This window comes from Silurus aristotelis (genome assembly GCF_946808225.1).
Source record: "Silurus aristotelis genome assembly, chromosome: 16".
In the NCBI taxonomy this organism is placed as follows: Eukaryota; Metazoa; Chordata; class Actinopteri; order Siluriformes; family Siluridae; genus Silurus; species Silurus aristotelis.
The window spans coordinates 20,248,856-20,266,938 of NC_139589.1; the positions used below are offsets into that span (position 1 = coordinate 20,248,856).

Sequence of the window (18,083 nt, forward strand, 5' to 3'; positions counted from 1 at the left end):
TCACCTGAACCCGTTCGGCAATTTCATTGGTCTAATGTTATAGGGCTCAGTTTTTTGGCTTGAAGTTTGTGAAACCGGGAAAAAAAAATTCATAAATTAGCCGCTTCGTTGTTTAAGCCGCAGGGTTCAAAGTGTGGGGAAAAAAGTAGCGGCTTATAGTCCAGAAAATACGGTATGCATTTCTTTCAGATGATACACACCATAATCCCTAACCATAATGCTAAACTAAATGCATGCTGAGGAAACACAATAGATGAACACACTGAACAACCCAGGGGGGGGGGAGAAGAAAAGAAAAACTGTTTTAAACAGATAGATTTATTAGTTTATTCCTATCAAACAGAATATCACAGAGTTTGGTTAATGGAAGATTAAAAACATACAGGATAAAAAAAAATACAAGGGTTAATAAATATAGGTGGAAAACGATTCATTCACTGCAGTAAAATACTTCAGGGATCCACAACAACCAGAAGATTGTTTCTACAGAAGCTGTAGGTGAATAAAAAGGGAAAGTGATGAAGTTTCTGTCATCACAGATTTCAAGAAGAGGAGAAGAAAAAAAAAAATACAAATTCCATCAATTTCAACAACTGAAAATAACTGGACATGGAATTCAACGAAAAGAGCCAATCTCCTGCTCTATTCCATCAAAATACCAGAAGTTGGCACCCTCTATACAGGTCTGTGCTGATGTCTTTTCATCGGCCTGCTCCAATTCCAAAAGACAGGAACAACAAATAAGTCTCTAATCACATGGTAGGTTTTAAGGACCCTGAACGCCAGCACAATCTGTGTTTAAAAGCAATGTTACAGTTAGTCATGTCTACCCACAAGATGAAATTAGGGTTGTATTGACGTAAACAAAAAAAACATTCTCAGATTTAATTAGCATAGAGATGACACCAAGTGACAAGTGCTATGTGGAAAAACGTGACGTTTTCTTGCAACTAAGTTAACAATGGAATTACACAGGAAAAACAAATAAATACACCGTTTCAATCCCAGAAACATTTTCTGTCCTCATTTCCCTTTGTATATAAATATGTATTTAAAATACAGCAAACAGTATCAGAAGTTTAGAAAGATAGCTAAAAATGAATAATGTTGATGCGCCGATATTTAAATAGCATCCCAGTATTTATATGGAACAAAGGCTTTAGTGTCATTCAGGATAGACGTGTGATTGGCAGTTATATAGAAAGTGAAAGTGGCAAAAAATAGTGCCTGGTTATGATAATTTTTAAGCTACATGTAGCAGTAATATATAATATATTCGTATTATTGCCTCATGTAGTTTGTTTATATACATATACACATTATATATATGTATATAAGCAAACACAAAAAGACTTGATTGCCATTGGATTGCCACTGTTTAAAATTAAATGCAAATGATGAACATTTGGTCTCTGTCATATATATATATAATTTTTTTTTTTTTTTTTTTTTTTTTTTAAAGAAAACCCAGTCAAATACCATGAATATAATTATTAAACTGATTATTCAACCTATTTCGAGATTTTTTTTCCTCTAATTTCAAACTTGAAATTGTGCACATCTAGAAAGATCTTCTGATATAAGAATTTTAAGATGGCAAATTCCAGAAATAGGATAATAAACGAGAAGAAAGAAGAGAAGCATGAATAAGGATAATAAACGAGAAGAAAGGAGAAGAAAAATGTTCACTTGCTGAAATATAATTATTTTGCTGCAAACCTTCTGTATTTGGAAAAAAAAAAAAAAAAAAAAAAAAAGAAGAAGAAAAAAAAAAAAGAGCAGTCCTGGATTAAATGTTAGATTCGAAATCTTCCGTCATTTCCACTTTTTAGTCTTTGGCCTGCGAACCATCTTCGGACTCTTCGTCTTCCTGCTCCAACATCACCATCACCAGCTCAGGATCCACTGGCTCGCCTTCACCCTTCATCTCTGCACCGATCGGCCGATGACGCTCTTCCTCTCCGTGCTCGGTGGTCGGAGACTGAAATCCGCTGTCGTCATAATGCCGAGGACTGGAATCGGAAGACGCTTGAGGGAGTTCGACGTCAGAGTCCATGTTGCATTCTTCATCCTGAACGGCGTTCTCCAGCTCCTGAATGGCACTAGCGATAGCAGAGTCCTTTGGAATCACTTCCTCTACTGTGGTAATGGTCTCTATCTCCTCGCCTTCCTCCAGAGGCAGACTCCCGTTGGTCAGCACTGGTTTAGTGTTCTCTGATGTAGGAAGAACCACTTCAAGCACTGGTTTGATGAGCTGACGGATCTGCTGGACGTCGTCCGGTGAGCTTGGCTCGTCCAGGGATTTTGCCGCTACGTGAATGATTGGCTGTTTTTGGAGATCTTCACTGAAAACCGAGTCTTCAACCATCTGCAATTCAGTCTCCTCTGGAATCTCTTCCACACCAGGTACCTCCAGGCAGGAGCCGTAAGGTATCTGCCCCATGCCCTCTTCAATAATCATGGATACGACCTGTCTGCGTTTTGTGTTCCGGTTCTCCCCTCCGTCTCTGTAATGGCTGGTCCAGTCGACGGAGTTCTCATCCAGCAGGTGGAGGTTCGGGTCACTGTTGGTTAGGATGATGCTGTCCCTGTACAGGTTGTGCCTTCTTTGATTGGCCGCCTCCTTCACAGCTGCACACAGAAAGATTGAATTAAGCTTTTGCTACCATTTCCTGAAAATGTCCAACATGTCCTAAAATGTATTTTTAAGCATAAACAGCTCTTTTACAATTTGACATATCTCTTCTTCACCGACACAAACCAGAGTTTCTTTTTTATAATTTAGTCAGTGCAGCTGACTTTCATCCAGAAGGTGGTAGATTTTGCTAAAAGAATGGAAATGGCAGTGGTAAATACTTATTTTAAGAAGAAGGTGCACACAGGTAGACTATATTCTATACAGGAGATGAAACCTGAAAGAGATTTAAGACTGTAATGTGTTGGTCTGGTGGTCTGTAGAAGGAAGCGGTTGGCAAAACAGCATTGGGATCGACAGAGTGATGAGAAAAGTAGGCAGGAGTACAAGAAGAAAAGGCATATGAGGAGCTGTATGAGAGGTTGGACACTAAGGAAGGAGAAAAGGATTTGTACCAATTGGCCAGTCAGAGGGACAGAGGGCACCATCAACATGTTATTACAATTTTAACTATTAACTATTCATTTAGAAAAAGAAAAAGAAAAAAAAAAAAAAAGAATATTGTACACAGTAAAATACATTTAAAAAAGGTTTGACTGATGCTCTTATCCAGAGCGAATTCATTTAACAGTAGTTGAGAGTTGAGGGCCTTGCTCAAGGGCCCAGCAGTGGCAGATGTTACACAATGTGAGAAAGTTTTTGAGCAGAAGACCAGTCACCCTCTGAACCTCAAGAGGGTTTGTGGAAGAACAAAAAAAATCTTAAAATTAGAGCCCGTTATATTATGTAGGCTTTTGCACACCATTAATTTCTAAATTATTTTAGGGTCCCTGGTGGTCTAGTGGTTAGGATGCGGCGCTCTCACCGCTGCAGCCACTCTTAGTGCCGGTCCCAAGCCCGGATAAATGGGGAGCGTTGCGTTAGGAAGGGCATCCAGCGTAAAAACGTGCCAAATCAAACATGCGGATGATCCGCTGTGGCGACCCCTAATGGGAGAAGCCGAAAGAAAGTTTTATTTTCTAAATGATTTTAGATGCTTTGTACCCACTGTAGCTGCTGTTGTCTGCATTCAGTCTAAAACAAGTTGACACAGGCTGGCTATTGTGATAATAGCAGAAAGTCGATCACGATCGATACGTTTATGCATCTAAGTGTTAATTGTTACAACTGAGTTTACACCTAAGTGTTCGAGCCTCCTCTTACCCATCATGATGTCTTTAGTGACTGACTGCAGGACGACCTCTTCGAAAATATTCTCCACTAATATGAAGCGGGAGAAATCCTCGAAGATGAGCTCTTTGAACTTGGGCAGTTCCTGAGAAGAATACAAGAAAACAGAAATGTTTATTTATGTATATCTTTCTGATTAAATGCAGAGAAGTAATCAAATACAAAATGCATTATTTGGAACAGCAGATGGTGTGTTCTAAATGAAATCGAGTAGGACATGAACCTATTTTCTCTTTGTTTTTAACATGAGATTCCTGATAGTGGATTAGCTCACAAATAAATGGTTGAGTGGCTTGTAGAAATCGTTAAAATTCTGTGATAGTTTTTCTGCTTTTCTATTTGAAAAATATTCTGTGGATATTTCAGGCATACAAACTAGCAAGGGCTGGACTTGTTGCAGCAGCTGCCGCTGGTGCCACGTTCTACATGTTTGGTTTGGAAACTTGCCAAAGGTTCACAGGGCATATAATTGAGACTAGAAGTGTTCACCTATGGGATGCAACAATAAAGTGCTGTCAGCATTCCAACGCATCCCAAAAGTGTTCAATAGGGTTGAGGTCTGAGCTCTATAGCAGGCCTTTGAAGATCTTTACATGGCAACCATATCGCTTTGTGCACGAGGACATTGTTGTGGAACAAAGTGAGATTGAGCAGATACGCAGGTGCACCAAGAATGCATGAGTCATACTTACGGGAGCATAGACGGGATGGATCTGTTTCAGCATGTACGGGATGATGATCTGCAGCAGGGCTTCTCTAAAGAACTTCTTACGAACAGTGCTGCTGTCATAGTCGTATTTCTGCCAATTAGAAGAACAAATGCACAGCTTTTTGTGTGACCTTCAAAAATACTGTTTTTCTTTTTTAGCCTACTAAATAATAATAATAATAATAATAATAAAATCCACCTTTAGTACTCGGTCCTGGCAGCGATGGATGGATTTAATCAGCTCCTCTCCTGACTGTTCCTCCATTTTCTGGTGCAGTAGCTGCTCGAAAGTGTACACGGCATTGTCCATTTGCTGTGTCGGAAAACAGAGGATCTTTAGTGGCAAAATAAGAAACTGTGGGATTCAATCACGACACCCCGGCTCTATACAAACTCCAGGGTTGAAGAGCCAACTTGTTCATTCTCACACATATTCTAATAAATTCTCTTATTTTGGTATTTATATGATGACAATAATATCAATACAATATATAAAAAATATTATGATTTTCGAAGCAAAAAATATATAAACCCAATTCCAAAACAATTTTGGACAATGCAAAATGTAAATAAAAACAGAATGCAATGGTTTGCAAATCTCATAAATTCACAACAAAAAAAACATTTCAAATGTTTAAACTGAGAATATATACCATTTTAGGAAAAAAAATAGGGTCCTTTTGACTTTGATGGTTGCAACATGTCTCAAAATAGTGCAAATGCAAATGTGCCGTGTGTCTGATACAGGATTCTAGCTGCTCAACAGTTCTGACTGTCCTTTTGTTGTATTTTTTGTTTGATAATGCACCAAATGTTTTCAAATGGTAAAAGGTCTAGACCAAGAGTCACCAACGTGGTGCCTAAAAATAGCTGTTTCCTACTTTGTTAAATCATTGTTGATAATTATTATGAGAAATCATTAAGATGATCAGTGTCTTCACATAGACACATAACATATAATAAAAGGTAAATTGAGCAAATTTGTTATTTCAGATCAAACGGAAAACTGTGTGTATCAAACTGGTAGCACTTCACATTAAATCGGTACCCAAGAAGTAGCTCTCAGTTTTAAAAAGGTTGGTGACCCCTGGTCTAGACTGCAGGCAGGCCAGTTTAGCACCCGGACACTTCTATTACAAATTCATGCTACTCAAATATGCAAGACCTTCCTGAATGGAAGTATGTGTTGCTCTAAAACTTGTATATACAGTTCAGCATTAATAACGCCTTTTCAAATGTGCAAGCTGCCCATTCCACAGGCAATAATGCATTCCTATACCATCAGAATGTGGCTTTTTAAACTGAGCCCTGATAACAAGCCAGATGGTCCCTCTCCTCTTTAGTCCGGAGGACTTGGTGTCCATGGTTTCCAAAAAGAAATAAACATTTCTGTCTACTTTTTTCTTAAAATGATACATTACCTCATTTTAAACAATTCACATGTTTTCTATGTTTTATTGTGAATAAAATGTGTTAATGAGATTTGCAAATCTTTGTTTTTATTTAAATTTTAGTGTCCCAACTGTTTTTGGAACTGGGGTTATAAAATATAAAGTCCTTATTATATGCAGTCAAGTTTGTTTTACCTAAAGTTGACAGGGCTAATGCTTTTAAATGTCCTAATGTGTTATTTTGGTGAACAGTTCCAGAATAAAAAGGAACTAATACACTTCATAAATCTAATATTGAAAGAGTGGGAATTACTGTGCTCATGAAATAATAATCTGTACTTCTAAGGTCGAGAGATTTTGAGATAAAGGACACCTGCACTACGGTGTACTCTATGGTTTTATTTTTCCAGTAGTATCGGATGTGGTCACAGGAGGTCACTATTGCTTCATCTATTATGTCTTGACTCTTGCTACAACTACGTTCCTAAACTGAATACCAATGAGGTGACTGTATGACGATTAAAAACGAGATAATCCAGTTCGGGCTCCTCTGTTATGTTAATAAGCCAAACATTAACCAAACTTACTTTCTCAATAGAAAGCAGATGCCGCTAACATGCGTAATTCATGCAGCGAATAGAATATTTAGAGACGAACAAAATGGGATTAAATGAAGCAGGTATGAAAGCATTGCCAGGTTGACAGGAAATTCCCCGACCTCTCGCATGAGGATCTGAGCTCTTTGAATGAACACCGAAGGGCTAGACACGTCGAATCTCTGCTGCAGGCCCTCCAGGTTTAGCTGCTCCATTTTCTCATAGCAGCTCTGCATCTTCACTGGGTGAAAGGCCAACATGGAGACCTTCTCCATATGCTGGAGGAAGAGAACGTGACAATTAGGTTGTCATTGGTTACATATGTACATAAAAACAAACAAAAAAATGCACAACTGCTGTATTTATACTATCATGTCATCAATCAACAGATACATTACAATTAACCCTTGCAATGTGTTAGAAAGCTGCCCACATATTTTGTTAGCGGGTCAAATTTTGACCCATGACTTAATCCAGCCCAGAATGCTCAAAGAACAACGATCATCCAATATTATTTTTAACCATATAGCTTACTTGTTTTGCATTGATAACCATGTAAACACTGTTATACATTAAATTTGTTTCGCCACGTGAACTATTTATCTAAGAAGACAATTTATGTACTCTGACTATAATAGAGTAATATTAGAACATGCGTCCAAAATAAATTGCTTGTTTATTTTTTATTTTACTTAATAATATTAACCATAGTGACAACTCTTGTGTTATGGGTCAAAATTGACCCGCACAGTTTTATGTTAGGAAAGAGGTAAAAAGTCAAACCTTTTTACATAATCAAACTTAATTTTGCACAAAATGACAAAGTCAAATAGAACAGCATATTGTTTTCTCTCTCAAATTGAACATTGAACAATGACAACATAATTTGTGTCAGTGTGCGTGTTAAAAAATATAACTTTTTTGACTTGAATACTGAACATTGACAAGGTGTGCGTGTTAATAATAAAAGAATCACAGTATGCGAGTAAGTATATTTAATGTGCTCCTTATATGTTTTCCTCGTGTGCACAAAGGCTCCACTCATTTGTCTGTGACATGTGTTTTTACATATCATAATTTGAATACAGGTCAAATTTGACCCCAACACAATATAGGGTTAAAGATGGAGAAACAATAAATCAATGTTCTTATGAACTGATGAACTATATGGTGAACTTGTATCACTTATTGTGAACTTATAAGCTTTGTTAAAATTAAATAAAGCGCTCAAGAATTAGGAACTATTATAATCAACAAAAAGATCACATACACTAACAAAGCTTCCAATACAAACATTTTATAGCTAATATATCCCCTTCGATATTATTTAAGTAACAAAAATGCTCAAACGGCGTATGAAAAAAATCTATAAAAAATTAATTTCTGTTGATTTTGCTTCATGCTTTTGTGGACACATGACCAATAAGAATGGAATTTGCTTTTTTAACATTCCATTTCATATTTATTTCCCTGTTATAATATTTGCTGTTATAATGTCCTCCAATCTTCTGGAAAGATGTTTCACTAGATTTTACACAAGGGTGCCTGATACAGGATTCTAGCTGCTCAACGGTTCTGGGTGTCCTTTGTTGTATTTTTCGTTTCATTATGCACCAAATGGTTTTAAATGGTGAAAGGTCTAGACTGCAGGCAGGCCAGTTCAGCACCTGGACTCTTCTACAACAAAGTCATGCTACTTCAGGTGTGTTTGATCTAAAGTTGAAAGGGTTAAAGCTTCTATATATCTTGTGTGTTCATTTGGTGGAAGGTTCCAGAATAAAATAAAAAACTACACTAATAAATGTTTAGTGTCGATTGAAACATAGAAATGATCTATATATCAAATATTTGTATAAACCTTCGATTTCACAGCCAGAAAACCAATAAAGACAATGTGCCCAATCAGAATTCAAATGCCATGTGGTACGATATACTATATGAACGAAGGTTTGTGGACTCATGATTAATAAGATTGTTATGTGCTTTTTGAACATCCCATTACACATTCTGTCACCACTTGCTGTTAGAATAACCTCCAACCTTCTGGAAAGATGTTCCACTAGATTTTAGAGTGCGCTTGTGGAGATTTGTGCTCAGTCAGCCACAAGGTTGTTAGTAAAGTCAGGTACTGATGAAGGTGAGGTGAGGAGGCCTGGGGTGCAGTCAGTGTTCAAATTCATCCAAAATGTGTTCAATAGGGTTCGAAGATCTTCCACACCAACCCATGTAAACCATATCATTTTTGGAGCTGGCTTTGTGCACAGGAACATTGTCATACTGGAACAGGTTTGGGTCTCCTAGTTCAAGTGAAGGGAAATTTTAATTCTACTGCATTCCAAAGACACCCTATATGACCGTGTGCTTCTACCTTTCTGGTAACAGTTTGGAAAAGAACCACAAAGTCAGGTGTTCCAATTCTTTTGTCCATATAATGGAAAGTACATAGCATCTGTTCTGCCACGTGGTGTTCTCCTCACCTTTCCGAGCGCCTCCTTGCCTCCATCATTGACAGTGTTCTTGCTGATTTCCTCCAGCTCACGGGAGAAAACCTCCCTGACCTCGGAGAATCCCTGGCTCACCGGGTACATCAAAGCTTCCAGGATAGAGGTGATGTAAGGCTGCACGTTGCTCCTTAGGACCTGCTCTGCACGTGCAAGCACTCGTGCTGCACATGACAGGAATAAAATACAACCGTGAGACTCCAGACAACACCGACATGATCAACACGCACTGTTTATGCAGGTCTCTTTGACATCAACACAGAGTTTAACACAAGCTCCTTTCTGTATTCAAAAGCAGGTTTTTTGTGAGGCTGACCGCAAAGGGAGTGTAACCCAAGACACAAGGAAGCAAAATAGTGTCATATAACATTACAAACAAAAAAAAGATCACAGGAAACACAGTACAGTAGTATATAAATTAGCACTGAAACAGGCACGAAGATTTTACACTAGTAAAAATTTAATTTAAAATAATGATAAAACAATTATACAGACATTCTATAATCTCAACCCCTCAAAATCCCTTCACTCCATCCCTATGTTATCCTAGTCTTAGCAAGCAATAAACATTTCTTCGGGGAAAAAAACAACCAAGGAATTTTGTACAGAGTTAAAACACGGGCATTCGAGCAGTCGAACGTCCGAGTGCACGTGAAAGGGTAATCATTTTCGAGATGGTCTTTCCTAATGCTAACTTTAGATAGCATGCTAATCCTAGTTAAATCACTAGAGGTGTGTGCAGAATGTGTGGGAATGAGTGTGAGCTCAAGGAGTAAAAATCTATCAAATTTGGTTAAACGTCAATTTTTCTTTACCTGTTAAAGAGAAGATTTAATCTTTTCAAAGTTTTACCTAAAGTACCTTTAAAAGCTAAGCAGTGAAATTGTTATATTGCAGTTAATATTAAACAGAGCCGTTCGACCGTAACATGCGACATCTGATAAAGCTGAGTGCTTTAATGTTTATGACAATATAACATTTATGTTATTTCTTCCATGAATTATTTATTTTGTTCTTATTTTAAACAGTTCCCCCAAATACTGGTATGATAGATAGATAGATAGATAGATAGATAGATAGATAGATAGATAGATAGATAGATAGATAGATAGATAGATAGATAGATAGATAGAATATATATTTTATATATATATATATATATTATATATATATATAGATAGATAGATAGATAGATAGATAGATAGATAGATAGATAGATAGATAGATAGATAGATAGATAGATAGATAGATAGATAGATAGATAGATTAGACAAACATGTAGGTATGCAGACAGACAGATCCTATTCTTGTAATGCCTCCAAAAACCACAGTATAATGTCTATTTTCCCATTTTACACGTTTTTCTGTTTCAGCTGCATTACATCACATTTCCTCACTCACAACAGAAACAAAACAGCTTTTTACATCTCATAAACAGCACCATTTGCAATTGTCTAGGTTTCAGTCCTGATGGTAAACAGACTCCAGGGCTGTCTGTGGAATGTAGTTCTACCAGCACTGCTGTATTAAAAAAAGCATGGAGCTCTTGCCAAGCCTTTTTCTCCCAGCTAGTGAGCATTTATAGCATATAGTTAAAACTACTGTGTAATGAGAGAGGAAGGGGAGGAATTAAAGGAGGATTTAGAGAGAGAGAGAGAGAGAGAGAGAGAGAGAGAGAGAGAGAGAGAGAGAGAGAGAGAGAGAGAGAGAGAGAGAGAGAGAGAGAGAGAGAGAGAGAGAGAGAGAGAGAGAGAGAGAGAGAGAGAGAGAAACAGTCAGAGGGAGAGTCGAAAAGTACTTGCAAAGAGGTAAGGTTTGAATGAGACCAAAAAAGACTCTAGAAACATGACAGAAACTTCCAGAAGAATCCACCCTGAATAACTGCATTGACGCTTTTTTTTATCAATACATTCTTCTATTTTTACTTTGGTTTCCAGTGTCCTGTGAGTCTACACTCACCACGCATCCTTGTAGTAACATGCTCTTTGGAGGAAACGATCTGATCCATGTTTGTGCGTAGGGTTGAGTCCAGACGGGGCCGCTCTACCTCGCAGGCCTGCACCATCGCCTCATGCTGTGTTCGCGTCTGAGAGAGCACCTGCCTGTACGCTGCATCCGAGATCTAACAAATCAACCAGCACACACACAAACAACAGGAGGTCACAGGGTGTATAGGCTGCAAGAAAACAAATCATGTTAAAAAACTGGGCATCATGCATACATACTAATTCTGGATATTTATTAATAATTTAGGCTCATAATAGCATTGGGTTGCATTAGTGTGTGTTTTAGAGGCATTCAGTGTCACATGAAAAGTACTGTGACCCTTGACTTTTCCATCCATATGTGGTTCTTCCTCAAACCGTTACACAATTGTATTGGATGTCTTTGGATGCGCCATCATTAATTTTCCCTCCATTTGAACCACAAGACCCCTTGACAATGCCCCTGTGTAAAAAAGCCAGCTCTATGAAGATATGGTTTACATGGGTTTAAATGGAAGATCTTGTGTGGCCTGCTACAGAGCTCTGACCTCAACCCTATTGAACACTATCAAATATTAAGAGCAGCTGCCTACTAAAGCAGGTGTGGATTTAATGTGTTAAATAAAACGTCTGGGTTTTAAGTAGAGGTCGATTAATCGGTTTTGGATTAATAGGCACAGATCCATACCATAGTTTTTCCGGGTTGCGTAATACAGTACGAGAGCGGCCTCTAGAGCGAATCACTGACGCCATGTGCTGTTTGCTGAAGTGTCTTTTATTTATTGTATACTTTTCATTTATTTTGTGTTACTTTTTGTTTTAGTTTAAATGCATGTCATGTTCTTCAATATTATTAATATAATGAATATATTCGTATCGATTTAATTTAGCACATTTTCATGATTCAGTACTGTTTTTTTTATTTTGTATTTTTGTAATAAAGTTCAGTACTATTTTACATGGAGTATAATCGGTTGATTAATCGGTTACTGACAAGTAGCTATTGGTATGTTAAATCCACTATCTGTTGACCTCTAGTACTGACCAGCATCCAGTTCCTTTGTCTCTGCTGCAGCTTGCCCTTTAGCCGAGGCCCTATTTGGTCCCTGAGTTCCGGACACAGTGTCTCCATCACCAGGTTGGCTAGAATCTACACACAAACACACAAAATTAAGCCAAAATTCACAGGGTTCATAATTAATAATAAAAATAACAATGTTTAAGCCATATGAAAACAAATACACCTATTTGGTGAATTAAACAAATACAGATCATGCCACAGTGTTAAACGCTGAGTCAAGAAGCAGGTAAAGCATTCAAGTTGCACTTGATGTTGCAGGAACAAACCAGCAGGGTTGGCTTTTGTGCCCTTATTTCTTCTCCAGCACCTGGGTGGTGCGACTTCTTTTGCAAAAGCGGGAGGCCGTTAAGCTCTAAAATGCAACAAACGTTTGATCGCTTCACGCTGATTATCCACTAACTAACGCACAGCTCCTCAAGAGCTCCCTTGTTCCCAGTGTTTGAAGTGATAGCAATAACAATCGAGCTTTGAAGTGTGCTGCCCACATCAGGGAGTGTGTGGGCGTGTGTTTCAAAGAACTCCGTCTTCATGTGCGCTTAAAGTGTTAAAGACATGCTTTTTGGGCGTCTGGCAAATAATAAAGCGCAAGGATTTGGATACAAATACAAAGGTTGTACCCAAAAATTATGATGAAACATCGTCCTGTGCTTAATCAAGCCTCAGGATTAAACTAGGAGCTTTATATTACAAGGCACAAGTAGCTGAAATGGTACTCATCACAAAAACATGGTAAATGGTGCTTTGTAATTGAAAAAAGTGGATGGACATGCACATAAATGCTTGTACAGTGACTGGACCAGTGAATCTGCAGATATTTTCTTGTCTTAACATCCTTTGCTCTTTATAAACTCATTTAAAATGCCATTACAACTCCTACATATTAGTTCATGTAAAGACCAGAGAACAGAAATAATATTTTGTCTGTAGCCAGAGCAATGTGAATAGATTATCTAGTTCACCAACCTCCTGCATTTAAAAAACATGAAATATATAGGAGAGGCGTTCAAGCCAAACCAGAACTTCAAAGTTCATAAAGTAAAAGCACAAATTTTAAGGAGTGGAAACACTAGCCACTTAATTCTGCATGTAACACCACCATGCTAGCATTCTATGCTAGCCTATACTATATAAATGAATATAGAAGTAGTAGTAGAAGAACCAAACCTATTTAAGTATCTGGGTACATCCCAGGCCTCCTCATTCTACATCAGTATCTGACTTTTCACAACCTCCAATGCTGCTACATCAGGCGAGTGTGTTATGGTGGAATTGTTCCTGTTAGAATAGAATAGCCTTTATTTGTCACATTTGCATTACAGCACAGTGAAATTCATTCCTAGAATATCCCAGTGGGGCCAGAGCTCAGGGTCAGCCATGATACGGCGTACCTGGAGCACAGACCCCTGGTTAAGCCCGTTGCTTAAGGGCCCAAGAGCTTGGTGATACCGGGTCTTGAACCCTCGACCTTCCGATTAGTAACCCAGCAACCACTGAGCTAACACTCCTCCATTCACATACTACATCACACATTTCTCAGAAGTCCACAATTGACTAGTGTTGCTTGTGAGGGGAGTCTGTAATGCCATTAATGTCCTCCCACCTTTTGAGTGACCAATAAATTGGAAGTTAGTAGAGAGAAAGAAACTAATTGCAATACATTTTGCACCTTCAAATAAAAGGTATATTAAGGCATAAACCAAAACAGCATTAGCATCAGATACGCAAGAGTTCACCAAATGACCAAGGTCTTCAAATGCTTTCTGAATTTCACACAAGGTTGTACAAGAAAAATGGGAAAGTCATATAACTTGTTCCATAATCATAATCAGTGTAGTTGGATGAGTGTAGTGAGTGTTTGCAGTGAATACAGTGATTGTTCACAGACAAAAAACACTATTGTGATCACTCTTCTATCTCAATTACATCAACACACTTTTGAGTGCTCTGTGACTTACATACAGTATTATTAAACATGAACTGCACGGGTTCTACCGAGACACTGTGCAAAATACTGGGCGGAAAATCTGGCATCTGCAACCCTCTCCCTCTGTTTCCATGGCAACACAGAAGGGCACTACCAGGTGTGTGCCAATTCGCACAAAGCCCTCTTAGAATGAAAAGAAGAAAAAAAAAGTGACCCAACACCCGTCACCGAGAACAGCATACTCAGTCATTTCCAGCAACCTGTGCTGAAATATTATTGGATGGAAAGCAGTCAGGAAGTGAATACAGCCTTGAACACACAAATTCCTCAATGGTCCCCTTATTTTTTTTTACCCTGCATTAGGGTGTAGTAAAGACCAGAGCAGCAGTAATGTCCTTCATACACAGTTCGCTCTAAAAGAACTCGGTCAGAACTGGAAATCTTTAATGTCTAATGTGAGCAGATCTAATGTTTGTGTGTGTTTACTCAATTTAATTTGCTTTTCATTATAGTTTAATATTTAAAACATCCCTAGTTAGTATTTGAATACTTGCATAACTTGCACAATTACTCCAGGAGTAACCTGGTTAACCTGGTCTTCCATTACAGCCCCAATGGCTAACCACAGAAAAGAAACAGGACATGCTCATTAAACAGATGCAGGTAAACATCAGTACCAACAAGTACCTTAAATTACTATTTACCTCAACTTCCAACACCTACATGATGATTCATAAGGCAACAACCTATCTGAAGTTTCAACGAGTCTTTGCACATCACCTAAATGTTCTTGGGAAACAGAAATCCAATCCAATGGAATCCATCCATCCCAAGGTCCAATGTCTTGTGTATGATGAGATGCTTTTCTGCAGACCACAGTAGTAAAAAGTGATTATTTGAATTGCTGTATCCTTCCCGGCAGCCGAAACCAATCTGGCCATTTCCCCTGACCTCACTTTGTGCATTTCCACTCACTATTGCTGAACGTTTTTTGTTTTTCACACCATTCTATGTTAACACTAAGGACAATCTCAGGAGATCAGCAGGTTCTAAAATACTCCAACCATAAACATCGACTTTCTTTTGTGCTGCTGCTAAATGATTGACCGATTTGATAATCACAGTGAGTGTTAGTGTTATGATATATACCACTAAATCAAATTCAATGTGTGATTGTGTGTGGTTTGAACTAAATCACAAATCATAAACCTGTTTGAATTACTTCCAGACTGCAAGTGAAACTACTAGCTTAACTACAAGGAGGTTCAAGTCTAACCGAGAGTTTTCATTTTACAGGTATAAAAATGGATGCTAGCATTGTGGTACTACACGCAGTAGTAACTAACTAGTGTGTCCTATAACTCGGTGGTCTCAAACCTTTTTTGTGCCACGGACCGGATTAATCTCGGACAAAATTTTGCGGACCAGCCTTCAAGGTGTGGCGGATAAATACAACAAAATAAAATGATACGACCGGCATAAAAACTGGTATTTTCTAAATATAATAATAAATGTGACTCCACTGTGTTGTTTTTTGTTCATTTTGCTAGCTTGGGGAGTTTCAATTTAGCGATAATGTATTATGTGTTAGTGGCCGGAGCAGCCTCTTTAAGAAGGTAGCGGATGGATGTAAGTCATGTGACCGAGGCAAGTATCTTGACATGCATCAACAGTAAATCATAGACAGATGTGGCGGAGAGAATCCGGTAATTTCCCAAAATAAAACATTGTTCAGAATCAGATAATAAACAAAACGGAAATAATGTAAGTTATGTATTCCTTCTGTGCGGACCGGTACCAATTGACCCTCAGACTGGTGCCGGTCCACAGCCCGGGGGTTGGGGACCACTGCTATAACTGATAGAGTTATAACAGAGACCCTTAATCAAAATATCAACTGTGTAAGAGCATATGGTGATAAAGTTTTCCCATGACCGTGTTTCCTTGGCGTGTACTAATAGTAAAGTAACCCTTTAACCATGACCTTATGTGTGCAGACTATAGAATTTTACCACTAGGTCATGTTAGTCCTCCACATTAAATGACCTAAAATTAGCATGACTCAGAGTCTATGGAAAAACTGCTGTCTATATAACGGCCCATTTTGACACTGCTGAGGAGGAATCGGTAGCGGAAGGAAGGAGCTTGCAGACACAGCTGCAGAATCTGCTGAGAAATTATAGATATGTTCCTCTGCCATGCTAAATTGCCAAGAACAAAATTGGACGAAAGATTTGTTCTATATTTGTAAATCTATAGCTTAAAAAACGTTACTGAGCAACTCAAAAACGTGAGGATGGATCTGGACTGTATTTAATATCACCAGTCTACTACAATGGCCATTGGATGCATTTCTGCATTTAACACTTATTACCACACACGTCAACAATGGAACTGCAATGACTGGACATTCGATGCCACCCAGATGAGGATGGGTTTCCTCTTGAGTCTGGTTCCTCTCAAGGTTTCTTCCTCATGCCATTTCGGGGAGTTTTCCTTGCTACAGTCGCCTCAGGCAGGCTCATCAGGGATAAACAATTATAAGAAACAAACTTACACATTCTTTCATACAACGTTTAACTGCTTTATCTGTTAAGACAATGTACATTTGAACAATCACTATACAAATAAAAATGAATTGAATTTGTCAGTCCACTGGAAAAGAATGAATGAGTGCGTTTACTGTACTGGAATGTAAATTAGAGGAGCTAGCAGCAGACATGGGTCAAATACAAGAGCTGGTAGTGGCGCTAGTAGAGAGCTGGAGGAAGCCCATACAGCTGTCTTAAAGAGAGACAGACTTTCTTGTGCAATCAGTAGCTGGTAGCTTGACAAGAGCACGTCCAGACTTTACAGATCGAATGTTGGTTCACGGGCATCCATGATCTCTGTTGTGATTAAAAGAAGATCACTTTGAAATAGAATACAGCATCAAGAAAGGCTGATCCTCTATAGAATACAACTCCAGCCTTCACTAGAGTACAATATCAGCATTCTCTTTCATAGAGCTCAGAGGATCAGAATGTTAAGTTATTCTTTTCCTCGATAAAGACTTGTGCAAACACAAGACCTGTTACCTTAAATATTTTTTTCCTCAACAGGAATCACTATTAATGGCTATAAAGTATTCAGTCTATTTCAAAGCAATTTCAAAGTAAAGTCACCCTGGTGGTCCAGAACATATACAACCAATATTGCTAGGATTTCTCAGGCTGACCTGACTGGCAGGATTATTTTTATTAGCAAAATGCCGTACTTTTATAGACCGTGCTGTACTTATGATGTCAATCAAGTTCCAAATGTTCCAAAGAAAGACGTCCTTATAATGCTCTACTCAGCAGTAGAGCTCTGTATTGGGATACTCTCAAAGCCAAATTCTATGTAAAACATATAAAAAATAAGAATCCTTCCCGCATGACCTTGGCACCTACCGACTTTGCACTAGGCTCGTCATTGCTCTACTAAAACGCAGCATAGCTTCTCAGGGAACACAACTTTAGGTGTGTTTTGCACGTAGTTAGCAACTGTTATTACAGCAGCAAAGTGTACTCAGAGTTTTAAAACAAATAATCTATACTCACATCAATTTATTTTAAGTAAATAATGAAGAACACTGCGTGACAAGGTTCTACCGAATTCTTTTACTCGTGTTCTTATTAGCTGGCTGCTTTTAGACTGTAATGTGACTCGAAATTAGTGTTTTATAAAAAGACACCTAGTACCTAGATGGAAATAACACACACAGACTGTAGAGATAAACTCTAAAAGCTAAATTGTTCCTTTTATGCTATAAACACGTCCTTGGTGTGGTACTCATAAAAAGATGCCTATTATAATATTACACATTTGATTAATGGTTGTAGAGGATGTAGTGCATATATTTCAAACTCTTTTAAAGTACAGAACTTTTAACAGGACTGTGGAGCAGAATCTTCACAGGTGGATGTCAGAGAGTGATCTCAATACTTTGCATCATATTCAAATGTGAGTTTTGGGTGCATTATAGCCCGAGTTATTTGAATTATAAGGTG

At 38.2% G+C, this 18,083-nt stretch overlaps 1 protein-coding gene across 5 annotated transcripts in view; it reads right to left on the minus strand.

The window, feature by feature from the left end:
* Positions 1–302: 302 nt before the first annotated feature.
* Positions 303–18,083, minus strand: part of niban2a (niban apoptosis regulator 2a) — a 46,437-nt gene continuing 28,656 nt past the window's right edge. For all 5 annotated transcript variants that reach the window (XM_083564057.1, XM_083564058.1, XM_083564056.1 and 2 more), the window contains exons 8-15: positions 12,093–12,197; positions 11,022–11,184; positions 9,039–9,226; positions 6,684–6,839; positions 4,774–4,887; positions 4,558–4,665; positions 3,839–3,950; positions 303–2,631 (exon numbers count right to left, since the gene is read on the minus strand). In XM_083564057.1, coding sequence (XP_083420183.1) covers positions 1,829–2,631; positions 3,839–3,950; positions 4,558–4,665; positions 4,774–4,887; positions 6,684–6,839; positions 9,039–9,226; positions 11,022–11,184; positions 12,093–12,197 — 1,749 coding nt within the window. In that variant the 3' untranslated portion in view covers positions 303–1,828. The remainder of the gene's footprint in view (positions 2,632–3,838; positions 3,951–4,557; positions 4,666–4,773; positions 4,888–6,683; positions 6,840–9,038; positions 9,227–11,021; positions 11,185–12,092; positions 12,198–18,083) is intronic.